Source organism: Heterodontus francisci, chromosome 37 (genome assembly GCF_036365525.1).
Source record: "Heterodontus francisci isolate sHetFra1 chromosome 37, sHetFra1.hap1, whole genome shotgun sequence".
NCBI classification, from domain to species: domain Eukaryota; kingdom Metazoa; phylum Chordata; class Chondrichthyes; order Heterodontiformes; family Heterodontidae; genus Heterodontus; species Heterodontus francisci.
Window position 1 is genome coordinate 12,621,257 of NC_090407.1, and position 18,949 is coordinate 12,640,205.

At 44.5% G+C, this 18,949-nt stretch overlaps 1 protein-coding gene across 1 annotated transcript in view; it reads right to left on the bottom strand.

Moving 5' to 3' along the window:
* The window catches only part of ttc34 (tetratricopeptide repeat domain 34), a 104,464-nt gene that overhangs the window by 69,438 nt on the left and 16,077 nt on the right, over window positions 1-18,949 (bottom strand). The window contains exons 3-4 of the mRNA XM_068016761.1: window positions 17,231-17,456; window positions 4,309-4,501 (exon numbers count right to left, since the gene is read on the bottom strand). Coding sequence (XP_067872862.1) covers window positions 4,309-4,501; window positions 17,231-17,456 — 419 coding nt within the window. The remainder of the gene's footprint in view (window positions 1-4,308; window positions 4,502-17,230; window positions 17,457-18,949) is intronic.

Below are 18,949 nucleotides of genomic sequence, written 5' to 3' on the forward strand. Positions count from 1 at the left end.
AGGTTACCTTGCCCATATTTGACCTGATGCCATGAGACTTCATGGGGTCCGGAGTCGTTGTTGAGGACTCCCAGGGCAACTCCCTCCCTACTATATACCACTGTGCCACCACTTCTGCAGGGTCTGTCCTGCCGGTGGGACAGAACATACCCAGGGATCGTGATGGCAGTGTCTGGGACATTGTCTGTCAGGTATGGTAGTGGCCAAACACTATTTTAAACCTTCCCTCCCCATGTCTCATTTTGATAATCACTCTGAAGTTTTATCTTTTCTTTCTTTCCTCCCCCTCACCTATCCTTTTGGATAAAACCCAAGCTGGGCATCATTTAAATGCTACTTCCAGATTTGTCCCATCTTTTCTCCTACTCTTTTCAACTTCGATGCAATCTGGCAATAATCAGTCATAGTTCTTCAACTAGGTTTTTTTGGACGGGACAGTGGCGCAGTGGTTAGCACCGCAGCCTCATAGTTCCAGGGACCCGGGTTCGATTCTGGGTACTGCCTGTGCGGAGTTTACAAGTTCTCCCTGTGTCTGCGTGGGTTTTCGCCGGTGCTCCGGTTTCCTCCCACATCCAAAGACTTGCAGGTGATAAGTAAATTGGCCGTTGTAAATTGCCCCTAGTGTAGGGAGGTGATAGGGAATATGGGATTACTGTAGCGTTCGTATAAATGGGTGGTTGTTGGTCGGCACAGACTCTGTGGGCCGAAGGGCCTGTTTCAGTGCTGTATCTCTAAATAAAATAAAAAAATAAAATAGGTTTCTTTAAAAACAAAAATCTTCATGGTTTATTAATAAAATGCAGCGTCTTTTAAGTAAGACACAGGGCGGCCTTTAAAGAAAGCTACAGAGAAACATTTTCACGTGCAACACAGAGTGGAACATAGAAAGAGGAAAACATTTGTTCAAAATAACCAGCAGACATGCTTTATGACACTGGAATACCCAAACTCTTGGTTACAAATGAAAGCTTGTTTCGCTCTAGAGTCCTGGCAAGCAGATCTTCATTGTATCCAACAATAATAGAATAGACACTCTCCATTTATCATAGCCCTGCTACAAGCAGAGATGTTTTATGTGACCACATTGTATTTTGGAATATCTTCTGCATATTTTTTCTGCTCTCACTAAGGAAATTAAGTAACAAATACTCACTGTGGCGAAGAAAACTTCTTCCATATTAAATAGTAAAAAGAGGTAGTTGAGATACTGGATGGGTAAAATTTGAAAAGGCTGGCTGTACTTATCGCAGATAAATTATTAGGTCCAGATGGGATGCATCCTCGGAGGCTGAGGGAAATAAGGGTGGAAATTGCAGAGGTACTGGCCATAATCTTCGATGATCTGAAATATGGGGGTGATGCCAGAGGACTGGCGATTGCAATTGTTACACCCTTATTCAAAAAGGGTGTAAGGATAAAACCAGCAAATATAGGCCAGTTTAACCTCGGTGGTGGGGAAGCTTTTAGAAACATAAATGTGGGAAAAAAATTAACAAGTCGTTTGGATAAGTGTAGATTAATTAAGGAAAGCCAGCATGATGTGTTAAGGGCAAATTGAGTTTAACTAACTTGGTTGAGTTTTTTGATGAGGTAACCGAGAGGACTGATGAAGGCAATGCAGTTGATATGGTATATATGGACTTCCAAAAGGCAAGGGCATAATGAGTCTATCAGCAAAATTGTAGCCCATAGAATAAAAGCAGCAATGGCAGCATGGATACAAAATTGGCTAAAGGACAGGAAACAGAGTGGTGGTGAACGGTTGTTTTTTGGACTGGAGGAAGGTATACATTGGGGTTCCCCAGGTGTCATCGCTAGGACTACTGCTTTTCATGTTATATAGTAATGACTTGGATTTGGTCACAATTTCAAAATTTGCAGGTGACACAAAACTTGGAATGTTGTGAACAGTGAGGAGGATGGAAATAGATATCAAGAGGACACAGGCAGCTGGTGAAACGGGTGGACACGTGGCAGATGAAATTTGTTAGGGAGAAAGAGGAGAGGCAATATAAACTAAAGGGGGTGCAGGAACAGAGAGACCTGTAGATATATGTTCACAAATCATTGAAGGTGGCAAGGCAGATTGAGAGAACAGTTAAAAAGACATACAGGATTCTGAGCTTTTTAAATAGCATTGAGTACAAAAGCAAGGTTACGGTGAGCCTTTATAAAACACTGGTTTGGCCACAATTGGAGCATTGTGTCCAATTCTAGGCACCAAACTTTAGAAAGGATATGAAGGTGTTAGAGAGGATGCAGAAAATATTTACTATGTTCCAGGGAGAAGGGACTTCAATTACGTGTATAGATTGGAGAAGCTGGGGTTGTTCTTAGAGAAGTGAAAGTTGAGAGAAGATTTGATAAAAGGTGTTCAAAATCATGAGGGGTCTAGACAGAGTAGATCGAAAGAAACTGTTCCCATCAGTGGAAGGGTCTAGAACCAGAGGACACTGATTTAAGGTGATTGGCAAAAGAACCACGCATGACACAAGGAAAAACTTTTTAATGCAGTGAGTAATTATGATCTAGAATGCACTGCCTGAAAGGTGGAGGAGGGAGATTCAATCGTGGCTTTCAAAAGGGAATTAGATGAGTGCTTGAAGGGGAGAAAATTGCAGGGCTACAGGGAAAGGGCAGGGGAGTGGGACCAGCCGGATGCTCTTACAGATAGCTGGCATGGACTCTTCTGGCCAAATGGCCTCATTCTGTCCTGTAAGCATTCTATGATTCTAAAAAAATTTATCATTTTATACCCCCATACAAAAACAGAATTTACCTTCTCTACTGAAGATGCAAATTTTCTAAATGGATTTGAAGAGGAGTATAAGCCAATGAGGAATGAGGTCCCAGTGAAGGTAGGCAAAAAGTGTGGCAATAGATGAACAAGACAAGGTGTAGACAGTAGAGGTCCTTTGTAGTTAAGAGTTGCAGTAGGGTAGAACTTAGAAGTGGAAAGGATGAGGTTGGAAGAGGCTAGAGGTGACAGGAGCATGGATGAGAGTTTTAGCAGCATGGGGCTAAGAATAGCAATGTTTCAGAGGTGGAAGACGACAGTTTCACTGGTGGTCTTGGTAGTAAACACTGCATTTACCATCTGTAAATGTAATCTTAATGATCATATGACAGATAACGTGGAATCATATGCAAATCCATTACGCAAAGCAAATAATAACATAATAACAGCTGAAAGAGTGTTCAAAATTAAATTAGCTATTTCAGGCCTCAACTGTAATTCTATTATTATTTAAGACCTTAAACAAAAACATGAAATCTTAAAACTCTGAACAGTGACCCTCGTGGGGTACAGCTCTAGCTCTGGTACTTTGTTCTGCTACTCTTCATGTGCCAGGCTACATGGAAATTCTAGCAGTTATTAGTTTATGGGTTGGGAGGACATGAAAGCATGCCAACCAAGTCCAATCGTTCTTGCCCAAAAAGCACATACACTTTGAGAGCTCTTAGTAAATTTTCTTCCTCTACCATGGCCAGGGGGCACCAAAGTCAATGGTAGATCCCCTACCACTTCCCCAGCTTAGGGCATCTAACTCAGCATAGCCCAGGAAATACATCTGGGTCCGTGCAGGTTTGGATGGCTCATTTCCTCTTTAAAATTTTAAGATATAGAATGAAAGTTTAGGTGATCCTTTCACTGAACTCTTTTCTCTCTAGATTACTACAAATGGCTCACAACCATTTCTTATCTCCATAAAGGAGTTTAAAATGTTAAAAAAAAGATTTGATAGGGTAGATGCAGAGAAACTATTTCCTCTGGTGGGGGAATCAAGAGTCATAATCTTAAAATTAAGCCATTTAGGAGGGAAATGAGGAAGTACTGTTTCCACACAAAGAGTAGTAGAAATCTGGAATGTTCTTCCTTTTCCTTCTCCTTCCCACCTTAAAGGCTATGAATACTAGGAAAATTGGAGACTGAGATCGATAAACTTTTGTTAGCTAATGGTATCAAGGGTTATGGAGTAGAGGCACAAATCAACCATGATCTAATTGAATGGCAATTCAGGCCTGAGGGGTGAATATTCTATTACTATACTTACATTTTTGATCAATTTACAGTGCCCAAGAAAGAATAGTAAGAATACCTTTTTGCCTAAGAACTGTTGTTAAATTTGCCACAATGGACTGTTTTTGAACTTCTTGAATCTATTCTTCTTAGAAAAAGAAGAAGAATTTTTAGATTCCTCATTTTCCCCCACCTCCATTGACAGTCATTCTTGGATCAGGATTCAGCTAATGCTCCAAATTTCATCTCACTGAGTCGAGTCTAAAAATGAGACCACGGCCACTAACCTGATGAAATGATGGCCAGAGAAAGAAAGGCCACTGCTTCCTTTACATATGTATCACCTTCTTTATTTTGTAGGATTGACATGGCACTGGAGTGACAGTGTTTCTGCATTAGATCTCGATCTTCTGACTTAAAGATGTCCATTATGGGTAGGAGGCAGGAGGTATCACCGATCTCAATAACTTTCTTAATTAGCTACAAAAGAGAGAAACATTTTGTGAGACTTCAAGATCTGGGTGCAGGCCCTTTCATTCAATGACACTTTCTCACCAAAATAGCACAGATTAATTACCGGAACATACACCAAAGACCATCTGGCCAGTCCCAGCATCCAGTAAATATTTTACCTCACAATCCCTCTTGTACCATTCTATCAAATCTTTCCTCCAAATACTTATCCAATTTTCCTGAATTTGCTGATCCAAAGGAGGCAGTGGGAGCTTTTTGTATGTTCTTTCCATACTATATCCACTCTCTGAAAATTGTAATACACAGTTCTCTAAATAGTGTACAGCTTCTCTTAAAACCCCAGGACTGAGTGTTCAAATCCCATCCCAATGAGCAACAGTATAAAACTAGCAAAAACCCAACCACTTCACTGAATGACCTTCAGGGATGGAAAAGAATCTGCCACTCTTACCTGCTCTAGTCTACATGCAACTCCAATCCCTTTGAAATGTCCCAGATTTATAAATAACTCTTACGAGTTCTGGATTGAAATCATGCTGTAATAATTCTTCTGATCAATTCCCTATGTCAGCTAATTAAAATAAATAGGTTAATACTATCCTTAAAACAGTGAGAAAAACAAATCCATAGCAATATGTTTATTACTTATCCAATCCTTTTGTAATTTATGTAAAATCCTAAAAGGGATGAATGACCACAAGCCATAAAATAATTCTCCCTCAAAAAGCTGGATTTTTTCCTAGATTTCCAAAAGACATAAAACTATAAATATAATACTGTGCAAGTCCAACCAGTTGTGTTCTAAAGGTGACATTCCCATGGTCTTAGCAAGACTCGAGCCAGACAGCCTCTGTATTCATTCATATTCCCATATTAAACCCCTACTCCAGACAGTAAAGTCCTGAGGGAGTGATGCATTCAGTTTCAGATAAGGTGTTAAATCGGGACCTTGTCTGCCTCTTCAGGTGGTCATAAAAAAAAATCAATTTTTGGCAGAAGAGCAGGGATCTTTCAGCGTCCATCCTCAACTAACATCACCAAAACAGATTAACTGCTCATTTTTCTCATCGCTCCTTGGGGATCTTGCTTTGCACAAATTTGGTTACTGTTTGTCCACATAATAAAAATAAGGCACGTTAGGACATCCCAAAGGTTTCGAAGGTGCTAGACAAGTGCATTTTTCTTCATAGCATTCAATTTCTACAAGTGGCCTATTCAGTTCATCCTTAAAAAGATTTAACCGACAGGATATATTTTGACTTGTGCTGTTTTTTAAAGAATGTATGATGTACTTATAAATCCCAAAGTCAGTTTAATTTCTTTTTAACAAGAACATTGAGAAACATTTAGTGCAGATGTGTTAAATCCTTGTACAGAAACAGCACTGGAAAATCTACTCCAGCAATTCCACTTCAATTTTTTTTTAAAAAGAGAAGGGGGCAAGAATCAATTGATTACATTACTTTCAGAAGGAAAGTAAAAGTATATAAGAAAGTGGGAAGAAGAGAATTTTAAGCAATGGGTTGAGTGTGACTAAATGTAAAGAGCTTAAAGTTTTTTTTTATGTCTTTACTGCAATGTTGCAGTTATAAAACTACATACAATGGGCACTCCAGATGCCTTCTGACAATCCCTTACCCATTGGCCGGAATTTTACCTTCAGGAATTGGGTCCCATCGGGGGCATCCTGAAGGTAAAATGGAGCACGATGACGTCGGGCCAGGTCCCCAGCATCATTACGCGCAGACACCATTTAACCAACGTAGGAAGTCGAGTGAGATCGAGTCTGCACTCGCTGCCCGACGATAAGCAATTGAAAGCTCATTAAAGTACTTGAAGAAGCAGTTGACAGCAATTTTACGTGCGCCGTCTGATTTTACGGCCATAAATCGAAGGTCGTGGAGCATCTCGGGAACCCGGCAGGTTTAAAAGGGCGGCAGACATTGATTCATGAAGGAGTTGGAGGTGCAAATTTTATTTTTGCTCTTTATTAATTCTGACGTTATTTGTGTGTCCTAACAAGGGGTGTTACTTGCAGCTTGTGCAGAAGGGTTCATCTAAATGTTATTCACTGATGCTCGGGCCCCATTTGCTCTGAGTTATTGTGTGAAAGGCTTTCATGAGCCGGTCCTAACAGATGGAAGCTAATACCTGTGGTCATTGCATCTGGTCTGCTGTACAACAGTGGGAATTGTTCAATCTGGAGGTGGATCATCAGATGAGGAGGACTGTGCCCCAATGAGGGGCAGAGAACAAATGGGCAGGGGAACGTGCAACCAGCTGGCCCAGTGCATCCTCGTAATGTTGAGATCAGGTGGCAGAGTCGCCTGGGAACAAACGCATGTCAGGAAACGTGCCTACCCAGCAGGAAGGGCATACCGACCGCGCCTTGAGCTACCTGCAGCTGTCAGAATGCCAGTGCAGAAGACGACTACGGCTGTCACGTTGGACTGTCTCATCTCTTTGTGAGATGCTGGCAGTGGATGTTGCCTCAAACTGTATCGCTGGCCATCCAATGCCGTTCACTCTAAAGCTACAATAGCTCTTAACTTCTATGCGTGTGGCTCGTTCCAAGCCTCAGCAGCAGACTTGTGCGGTGTCTCACAAGCAGCAGCGCACCACTGCATAAAGGTTGTGACTGGTGCATTGTTCCAACGTGCTAACCATTTCATCACGTTCAAGACAGACAACACTAGTCAGGTTGAGAGAGCCAGAGGCTTCAGCACTATATCTGGGTTCCCAATGGTACAGGGCGAGATAGACTGTACTCATGTGGCCCTTAGAGCACCAGCAGGTCAGTCGGGGGCATTCATGAACCGCAAGGGATTCCATTCAATGAAATTTAGATCATCTTTGATCATTGGAAGAGAATCATGCAGGTGTGCGCACGCTACCCTGGGAGTTGTCGTGATGCTTTCATTCACCAAAACTCCCAGCTGCCTGTACTTTTCAGTCCTCCTGACAGAATGGAGGGATGGATACTTGGTGACAGGGGTTATTCTCTGAAGACACGGCTTATAACACCAGTGAGGAACCCAAGGGGTAATGCGGAGGAACGATACAATGAAAGCCATGCGGCCACCAGAGTGACAATCGAACAAACTATAGGCCTACTAAAGATGAGATTTAGGTGTCTTGACTGCTCTGGTGGGGCACTGCAGTACGTACCATCGAGGGTTTCAAGAATCATTGTCGTCTGCTGTGCCTTGCATAACCTGGTGATTGAAAATGGAGAGGCCCTGGAGGTTGATCAAAGTCAGCGTGATGCGTCATCAGTTGATGATGACATTTCTGATGAGGAAGCTGGGCATCAGTCACATGATGATCAGGAAGCGGAAGCTGAATGTAATTTGGCTCTAAGTGCTGGAGACACCAGGGAGTCTCTAATAGGCAGGTGTTTCCATTGAGAGGATATAAATTTTCATCTTTTTTTAAAATTTATTCATTCATGGGATGTGGGCGTTGCTGGCTAGGCCAGCATTTTATTGCCCATCCCTAATGGCCCTAACTGAGTGGCTTGCTAGGCCATTTCAGAGGGCATGTAAGAGTCAACCACATTGCTGTGGGTCTGGAGTCACATGTAGGCCAGACCAGTAAGGACAGCAGATTTCCCTCCCTAAAGGACATTAGTGAACCAGATGGGTTTTTACAACATTTGACAATGGTTTCATGGCCATCATTAGACTAGCTTTTTAATTCCAGATTTATTAATTGAATTCAAATTCCACCTTCTGCTGTGGTGGGATTTGAACCCATGTCCCCAGAGCAATACCCTGGGTCTCTGGGTTACTAGTCCAGTGATAATACCACTATGCCACCGCCTCCCCATACGGCAATATCAATTTTGTGAGTCATTGTGAGGATCTGAGAGGGCAAATTCACTCACCTTCAGGGGGAAAGATAATGTGACGATGCAATCTTTCACATCATGAGGAACGCAACCGAAGTGTTTGACCTCACATTTAAAACTACTTGTGTTGAGCAACGATGTTGGGTGTGACTTCAGGAATGACATGTCAAATAGTCAAGACACAAAATTTGTTACAAATTTTTCTTATACAAATCAAATAAATAACTTACAAGTAACCCAGTGAACCAGTAGTGATGTTAAAGTGATTTCTTATTTCGTATGCGAGTGCTCATGCGGGTGGATGATCCCTCGCCACCAGAATCACCAGAGGCAGGTGGCTGATCAGGTTGCCGCCCTGCTTGTGATGACTTTGGCGGACGTCCGCGGCCGTGAGGGCCATGGCATCTCAGGGTTCTCATGATAAATATCATCAGCACCCTCTAACACCCTGGGATTTCGCGGTTCACATGTCCCTGGCAGAAGGAGCAAGGAGCTGCAGGATGCGCCGAGAGGAGCTCCCATATGCGATCTGCTGCCCGTGCCCTCCTGAGGTTCGGCTGGTCCTCAATGGTGACAGAGGAATGAGCGGCCTCGACCTGTCGCCAGCGCATCATATTCTGCTCTCTGGTGCTCTAGTCCAGGGAGGCCACACTTGCTCTGAGGTCACAAATTGCATCCAGAACTGGCCCTTCCACTGCAACCGCCAGTCTTTCAAAGGGGGAAGCCAGATGTTCAAATGCCTGAAAGTTTGCTGAACTCATACTCTGGATGGATGTCTCCAGAGTATGTATCATAGTTATGAGCGCCTCAGGCAACTCCGCCAGACTTCCAGGCACCGCTTGTTGCACCTGCAACATCTCCCGACGAATAGATGTTCTCAGAGGCACGTCATCAGCTTGCGGCTCTGCACTGGCCTGGCATCCCACACTCCTCCGAGTGTGTGAGGTGTCGGCCGATTCTGCCTCTGGTGGCTGGCCCGGCAGCTGTGCTGTGCTCACACCTGTATGTGAATTTGACTCCCCAGACACGCTAATCCCTACCGTGGTGTAAGTATCTGTGCTGGTACTTGGTGCGTTGTGAGGATGTGACGGTGCACCCTCTGAGGTGCCCCCCTCCACCTCAGAGGTGGATGGTCGGGCAACGGAGACGCTTCCTGGCTCATGCTGTGTTTAACCTGTTGAGAAAATCATATTGATCAGCAATCCAGACTTAAGCACGTTTTTGACTCCATTAAGGTCACATCTCTGTGATTAACATTTGAGGGCACAATTCAGTGCCTCAGACAATCACCACACCATTGGCCCACCACCGCTCCCCTATCCCCCCCACATACACTCTTACACCACATTCTAGATCACTCACTCTCACAGCCAGGTCCACCGGCCTCGCCATTTGCAAAGACGTGTCCTCCTTCCTCCCCTGCTATCGTCAAAGCATCTTCCTCCATTCTACTCAGGTATGCCTGACTGGCCACGCCACCACCTGTACGGGACCTCTCTCGGGCATTGTGTACCCTCTTTTACTAATTAAACGAAAATACTTAGTTTTTAAGTACTTACAAGGTGAGTACTACTAAAGTGCTTTTTTAAAATTCAGTGTAGCTTATTAAGGACTTTAGATTGGAGTGGGTAGAACAAGGCCCCTAGAGTAGTAGGTGCAGGCAGGTCGTGCAGGAGTCCCCTTGTGGCCATCCCCCTCTCAAACAGATATACCGCTTTGGATACAGTTGGGGGGGGGGAGATGACCTCTCAGGGAAAAGCAGCAACAGCCAAGCTCGTGACACCACGGAGGGCTCTGCTGCACAGCAGGGAAGGAAAAGGGGTGGAAGAGCTATAGTGATAGAGGATTCTATCGTAAGGGGTGCAGATAGGCGTTTCTGTGGCCGCAAACAAGACTCCAGAATGGTATGTTGCCTCCCTGGTGCTAGGGTCAAGGATATCTCGGAGCGGCTGCAGGACATTCTGAAAGGGGAGGGTGAGCAGTCAGAGGTCGTGGTCCATATTGGTACTAATGACATAGGCAGGAAGAGAGATGAGGTCCTACAAAGTGAATATAGGGAGTTAGGCAGAAGTTTAAAAAGCAAGACCTCTAGGGTTGTAATCTCAGGATTACTCCCTGTGCCATGTGCTAGTGAGGGTAGGAATAGGAGGATAAGGCAAATGAATACGTGGCTGGTGTAGGCAGGAGGGCTTCAGCTACTTGGATCATTGGGATCTCTTCTGGTGCAGAGGTGACCTATACAAGAGGGACGGGTTGCATCTGAACTGAAGGGGACCACTATCCTTGCGGGGAGGTTTGCTAGTACTACTCAGGAGGGTTTAAACTGGTCTCGCAGTGGGGTGGGACCCAAAGTAGTAGTCTCTCCGATGAGACAGTTGAGGCAAATGTGGAGGTTAAAGCAAGCAAGTCCAGTAGACAGGCCGGGCAGGGGCAGGATAGGGAGCGTGGAAGGTCTGGTAGGCTAAACTGCATTTACTTTAATGCAAGAAGCCTTACAGGGAAGGCAGATGAACTCAGAGCATGGATCGGTACATGGGATTGTGATATTATAGCTTTTGCGGACACGTGGTTGAGGGATGGGCAGGACTGGCAGTTCACTGTTCCAGGGTACCGATGCTTCAGGCATGACAGAGGTGGAGGTAAGAGAGGAGGGGGAGTTGCACTCTTGATTAGGGAGGACATCACAGCAGCACTTAGAGAGGATATCCCGAGGGGAACGTCCAGCGAGGCCATATGGGTAGAACTTAGAAATAAGAAAGGGGTGATCACTTTGATGGGATTATACTATAGGCCCCCCAATAGTCAGAGGGAATTGTAGGAGCATATGTGTAAGGAAATCACAGATAGGTGTAGGAATTATAGAGTTGTAATAGTAGGTGATTTTAACTTCCCTAATATTGACTGGGACTGCCTTAGTGCTAAGGGATCAGATGGGGAAGAATTTGTTAAGTGTGTCCAGGATAGTTTTCTGAAGCAGTATGTGGATGGCCCTACTAGAGAAGGGGCTATACTTGACCTCCTCTTAGGAAATGAGGATGGGCAGGTGGTTGATTGTCAGTAGGGGAGCACTTTGGGACCAGTGACCATAACTCTATTAGCTTCAAGATAGTTATGGAAAAGGATAGGACTGGTCCTCAGGTTGAAGTCCTAAATTGGGGGAAGGCTAATTTCGAAGGCATCAGACAGAAACTCTCAAAAGTTGAATGGGAGAGGCTGTTTACAGGTAAAGGGACGTCTGGCAAGTGGGAGGCTTTTAAAAGTGAGATAAGAAGAGTTCAGGGCCGGTACGTTCCTGTTAGATGGAAGGGCAAGGCTGGCAAGTTTAGGGAACCTTGGTTGACGAGGGATATTGAGGGTCTGGTCAGGACAAAGAAGGAGGCATATGTCAGGTATAGGCAGCTGGGATCAAGCGAATCCCTGAAGGAGTATAGGGGATGTAGGAGTACACTTAAGAAGGAAATTAGGAGGGCGTAAAGGGACCATGTGATTTCCCTGGCAGATAAGATAAAAGGAGAATCGTAAAAGATTCTATGTATATTAAGAGTAAAAGGGTAGCTAGGGAGAGAGCAGGTCCCCTTAAGCATCAGTGTGGGAATCTATGTGTGGAGCCACAAGAAATGGGCGAGATCTTAAATGAATACTTCTCGTCTGTATTTACCGTGGAGAAGGTCATGCAAGCTAGTGAGTTCTAGGGAGGGAACACAGATATCCTGGAGCATATCAACATTACAAAGGAGGAGGTGTTGGAGGTTTTGAAGCGCATTAAGGTGAATTAATCCCCAGGGCCTGACCAGGTGTATCCTAGGATGCTATGGGAAACAAGGGACGAGATTGCTGGGGCCCTGGCAGAGATTTTTGTATGGGTGAGGTACCGGAAGACTGGAGGATAGCTAATGTTGTGCCTTTATTTGAGAAGGGCAGCTGGGATAAGCCAGAGAACTACAGGCCAGTGAGCCTTACATCAATGGTGGGAAAGTTATTGGAAGGGATTCTGAGAGACAGGATTTATATGCATTTGGAAAGGCAAGGTCAGATTAGGGATAGTCAGCATGGCTTTGTGCGTGGGAAATCATGTCTCACGAATTTGACTGAGTTTTTTGAGGAGGTGACCAAGAAGATTGACGAGGGCAGGGTGATGGACGTTGTCTACATGGACTTTAGCAAGGCCTTTGACAAGGTCCCGCATGGTAGGCTGGTCCAGAAGGTTCGAATACATGGGATCCGGGGTGAGCTAGCCAATTGGATACAAAATTGGCTCAGTGATAGGAGACAGAGGGTGGTAGTGGAGGGTTGTTTTTCAGATTGGAGGCCGGTGACCAGCGGTGTGCCGCAGGGATTGATGCTGGGCCCTCTGTTGTTTGTCATATATATTAAATGACTTGGATGTGAATGTCAGGGGCATGATTAGTAAGTTTGCAGATGATACCAAAATTGGTGGTATAGTGGACAGTGAAGAAGGTTGTCTAAGGTTACAACAGGATATAGATAAACTGGGAAAGTAGGCAAGGGATTGGCAAATGGAATTTAACGCAGACAAGTGTGAAGTGATGTGTTTTGGGAAGTTATACCAGGGCAGAACATATACAGTGAATGGCAGTGCCCTGGGGAGTGTTCTTGAACAGAGAGACCTTGGGGTGCAAGTACATAGTTCCCTGAAAATGTCAACACAGGTAGACAGGGTGGTGAAGAAGGCATATGGCATGCTTGCCTTCATCGGCCGAGGCACTGGGTACAAGAGTTGGGATGTCACGTTACAGTTGTACATAACGTTGGTGAGGCCGCATTTGGAATACTGTGTGCAGTTCTGGTCACCGCACTTTAGGAAAGGTGTGATTAAGCTAGAGAGGGTGCAGAAAAGATTCACAAGGATGTTGCCTGGTTTGGAGGGCTTGAGTTATAGAGAGATTGGATAGGCTGGGTCTGTTTTCCTTGGAGCGAAGGAGGCTGAGAGGGGACATGATAGAGGCATATAAAATTATGAGAGGCATAGATAGGGTAGATAGCCAGAGTCTGTTTCCCAAGGGAGGGGTGACTAAAACTAGAGGGTATAGATTTAAGGTGAGAGGGAGGTTTAAAGGGGATCAAAGGGGTAAACGTTTCACACAAAGAATAGTGGGTATCTGGAATGAGCTGCCAGAGGAGGTGGTGGAGGCAGGAACAGTAGCAACATTTAAGAGGCATCTGGACAGGTACTTGAATGAGCAAGGCACAGAGGGATATGGAATTAATGCAGGCGGGTTGGATTAGTATAGATAGGCATTGTGGTCGGCATGGACGCGGTGGGCCGAAGGGCCTGTTTCTGTGCTGTACGACTCCATGACTCTATTTAAACATATTTATTGGCGTATCACGCAGTCACCCAAAGGGGTTGATGTTGCATTTCACTGCTGTGCCAGTGCTGAGCGTGTTTTGAACACCTCCGCATCACCGTTCATCTCAGACTTGCCCATCTTGCATCCCAATGCAAGGCAGCAGCCAAGCAATGATCATACAGGGCTTCCACATTGCATCATGAGTACACATATACCCTCCCTTGACACATTAATGATTAGATCAATGAGGAATGCCCCTTACCCAGGCAGAGTGAAGCAGGTCATTGAGGCGCTTGCGGCACTGGATCCATGTGCGCCTTACAACACCACGGTTGCTGACAGCCTCCGCGACCTCCAGCCAGGCCCTCTTGGTCACTTGGGAGGGTTGCCTTCTACCATTTGGATTGAAGAGGATCTCCCGCCTCTCCTCAACCGCCTGAAGGAGGACCTGCAGTGAATCATCTGAAAATCGGGGGGCTGAGCGAATGCTTCTCCCCTCCATCACTTCTTGTACTTCTCCTGTACTGTGTCAGTCCTTCTCTCCTTGCAGATGTAGAGCCCTTTAATACTCCAGACCTAATGACACTGATGTCTTAACGTCTTTCATTGCAGTAAACCTTTTTCAAGGGCTTACATCAGCCTTTCCCGGATGTGGCCCCACCCCCAATGCTGAATATCATCCCGTCTGTGCGCGCCCTTTCACTTCAGATACGCTGCGGGGCCGCTAATTGGCATGTGATGCCGGTGGCCAGGAGATGCAGAGCAGGATCGGAGCCCTCATCCGCTTCAGACGCATCTGCCCCGGAGCCACAGATAACAGTAAAATTCCGGCCATTGTGTGGGGAAAGAGCCACCATGTCTGCACATTCATAGCAATGAGCCACAGACAGTTTAGCCAGGTCAGCAAGACTTAGGCAGCTTGCTTTGATGTCCGAGCAATTTTAGTTTGGCACCAGCACTGAATGCAGTGATATGGTTAGAGAGCCCTCTTGTGACTATAAAGTGTAACATCATACAGATTGTTCACTTGCACAGGTTTTCCAGCAGGGCGCACCCAAATCAGTCTGTACGGTTTCCCTCACGTCAAAGGATGTCTCAGGAAGACCATACAAGTGATGGTTGGGGACAGGGGGCACATAACAAAGGTTTATGGTGAGATGAAAGTGAATGTCTGGTTGCAGGGATGAGTTTTTTTTAAAGAAGGTGTTTGAAACAGGGAAGAGAAGACAGAGGGCACAGGGCTGACTGGAGATGCTACAAAGCATGCAGGTTTATGACTTTAAAGGGGGAAAAATAGTAATGCAGAGTAAAGGGTCAGGCTTGGTCTTTCAATGGAGATGATCCTTCAGATTAGATGCAGCTAGGTAGTAAAGCAACTCAAAAGATTGGATAAAAATCTTTGGTACAGGAATGCCAAGTACAGGATCGAAGTTATGTGATTTTGGTACTTGGTGCAAATGAGAATTCTAGGAGATGGAGGAAGGAGGCCAGAGGAGTGCGAATGAAAAAGAAAAAAAGACTTGCATTTATATGCCGCTTTTCACAACCACTGGATTTCCCAAAGCAATTCATTATTGAAGTGCAGTCACTGTCATAATGTAGGAGATGCGGCAGCCAATTTGAGCACAGCAAACGCCCATAAACAACTATATGATAATGACCAGATAATCTGTTTATGTTGTTGATTGAGGGATAAATATCAGCCAGGACACTGGGGAGAACTCTTCTTTGAAATAGTGCCATAGCATCTTTTACATATACTCAAGCAGGCAGATGGGACCTTGGTTTTAACATCTCATCTGACCTCCAACAGTACAGCACTGGCGTGTCAGCCTCGATTCTTGTGCCCAAGCCCTGGAAGTGAAAGTATTGGTTAGATTTTCACCAGTAGAGAGAAACAGTTAGAGACAGATACAAGCAAAGTAATGGAGGTGTAAGAACAGACTATCCTTACATGGGGTAGATGGTAAGTTACTGCCAAGCAGAACACCAAAGCTGCACATCAACAGGTACAGCCTGAGCAGTCCATTGAAGACTTAATGTTGCTGAGCCAATAACGTGGGGAGCTTCAGTATGACCAATGTGGAGCCTTGGAGTCGGTGGCCTGAGCTGCACATAACTGGGCTGAAAATTCTACAGGAGTCACTCTGCTGGCTCCCTGCTGCCCTCCACCATCTCAGATTTCCAGCTGGAAGTGACGGGGAACGTACAATTCACCCCACAGTGCCATTTCCACAGGTGTCCATACTCATTTTACACACCCCTCAGTACAATTCTATGCATGCCTGTACAACAGTGCAACACTTCAAACACTTTTCATCGGCTTTAAAGCATTTTGGGATGTTCAGAGGTCATGAAAGGTACAAGTCATTCTTGTCCTATATTGTACCCACTCCTCAGTACCACCGCTGCAGGGCCCATAGCTCCTATACTGTATACTCCCCTCAATACCATTGATGGGTGTTCATACCTTCAGTCAGAAGGCCAACTACCTGCATGCTATACTGACGAAAATCTGCAATCTATACCCACTTCGCCAATGAGCCTCCCCTCCAGTTAACCTATTTCACAGTCAAAGTCTTCCAAAAACTTTGAATATTGCATTATTGATAAAGATCAGAATTGATTATTTAAATATACAAGTTCAAACAATTAAGAAAAAAATCTATTTTTGGCTGCCGAAATAACCTGATGTTTGCTGCCACCGTGTGGTTAAAAAGATTCAGGTTCATCTCCCCAAAGCTATTAATGCATCATAAATGAATAAATCACTACCTATGTTTATCACGTGCAATTCCAAGATTTTAAACAGAGCTTTGGAGATACCATTCCACAATTTCCTCCTCATAAAATCTCCAAACTAGCAGCTTTGCAAAGGTAAAATCATGAGAAACTTTAGAATAAGGGAAAGATCATGAGGCTCAAATGAGACTGTTTAATGTTTGCAGGTCAAACTCCACCTACCCCTCTCTTCTCATCATGTCCATCAATCCCTTGTTTCTCCACAAACACATCAAATCATCTCTATCCACATTTATATCATTTGCTTCAATCTCCTTCAATTCTAGGACTTGATTGCCTTTTGGGTGAAAAAGCAACAGCCCCCTCCCCAACTTCCAATATTTGCACAAATTTTAAGAGTTTTAATTTGTGTTTTTATGATTTGAACATCTTATTTTAATCTGAAAGACTAAGAGGGGTTAGGAAAATCTTTCATATTTTCATTAGTTGAAGATCATAAAGAGTGGTAAAGGCAGATAGCATTGTTAAAGAGCAAATAAACATTTGAAGCAGAGGAGGCTACAGGGACATACGGAGAGTGAGGTAGTGCAATTACTTTTGGATTGCTCTAGAAAAGAACCAACACAAATACAATGGAATGAATGAACACCTTCTGTACTGTAAATATCTACAGATTTGTGCATCAACAATTTGCTTAAAATTTTGATTAGGTCATCTCTGAAGCATTCCCTCTTTCCCAACAACAAATCACTGATACCAGGGAATACCAAGCCGGACACCTTATGCTAACCACCTTGATTCCATCTTCTTACAGCACCCCAATTATCATACCTGGTTGGCATCATGTAGAAAGCCTTTCTTCAGCTGAAGCAGGGCAAGCCGAGCCAGGACTGAGGAATGCTGAGAGTTCTTGCCAAGAGATACCAGCAATGTCTTGTGAGCCTCTTCCATTCGGCCAAGTTGGTAGAGGGCATCTGCAGACAGAATTCGGGAAACCTCATCTGATGGCTCCAGCTCCAGCAGCAATAAGGCCAAGTAGTGAACACCCAAAGCATCTCTAAGGGAAAACAAATGTGTTCAGACTTAATAATCAAGGCCTTTTCCCTTTAAAACTCATCAAATGTCAGATCAGAACTTGTTTTTTGTATGGGCCTTGGATCAAGTATAAAAGTCCAATATTTGTAACGGACACTTTAAGTGTAACCAGCACATGCTATTGTACAGTATGCTCCCAGCAGACAAGGCTCTATGCCAGGGAAACACTTTCCATTACAGTGCTGCCAGAGAGGCAATGGTGCATATAAAGGAGACATTGAATATACCCCCAGAGGCATGGAACACTATTGCGAGATAGTCTCGATCACTGATTTCAGCAACCAATGGCAAACAGCTATTATTCATTCTACAACTGGGGATAACTCCCCATAGTCTTCTTCAAAATAGCGCCACAGGATCTTTGCATCCACCTTAGAGCTGCATGGGGCCTCGGTTCAAGGTCTCTTCTGTAAGACAGCACCTCTGACAATGTGGCACTCTACCAGTACTGCACCGGCGTGTCAGCCTAGATTTGCGTGCTCCAGTCGTGGAGTGGGGCTTGAACCCATAACCTTCTGACTCAAACGAGAGTGCTACCAACTAAGCCATAGTTGACACTCTACAAAGATCAAATTGGTCAAGTACCTTGAAGAGAAACATTTGTTACGAACAAGCAAGGTGAATTAGAGTAAGTCTCTTCCTGCTTTCAGATGTTTCATGTTTCTAAGTTCTAAATAAATACATTCAATAAAAATTGCAAGGAATTACTCTGAAGTGCGCTGACGGCCTCACAGCTCCAGTGACCCGGGTTTGGTTCTGGGTACTGCCTGTGTGGAGTTTGCAAGTTCTCCCTGTGACTGCGTGGGTTTCCTCCGGGTGCTCTAGTTTCCTCCCTCATGCTAAAGACTTGTGGGTTGATAGGTAAATTGGCCATTGTAAATTGCCCCTAGTGTAGGTAGGTGCTATGAGAATTGTGGGGATGTGAGAGGGAAATGGTGTTAATGTAGGGTTAGTATAAATGGGTGATTGATGGTCGGCGTGGATTCGTTGGGCCGAAGGGCCTGTTTTGGTGCTGTATCTCTCTATCACTGTTGGTGCGTGGGCAAACACAGCAATTATTTAGCACGCAGCATAATTGCACTAAGAGCAATCAGGTGCATGAACGGTTAATCTGTTTTTGATGGGAGAACTCCCTGCTTATCTAGGCAGTGCCATGGGGTTCATACAGGCCAACAATGTGATTTTCAGATTAGTAGCCTGCAGGACTATGCCTAGCATTGAGGAAGATCCACTGGCAGAATGGTAAAGGTGCAATTTTGTACCAACCATACCTAAATAGTAATTTGGATGTTGCAGCCAATTTCCGAATCCACTCTGCAATAAAATGGAGTAAATTTGGAACGCGAGAAATCAGTTCACATTATAGGATCATGTGCCACGAGAAGCAGTTTCACAATTTGTTGGGAATTTAGTCACAATGCCACCCAATTTGTATTAATTAGTCTACAACAGACC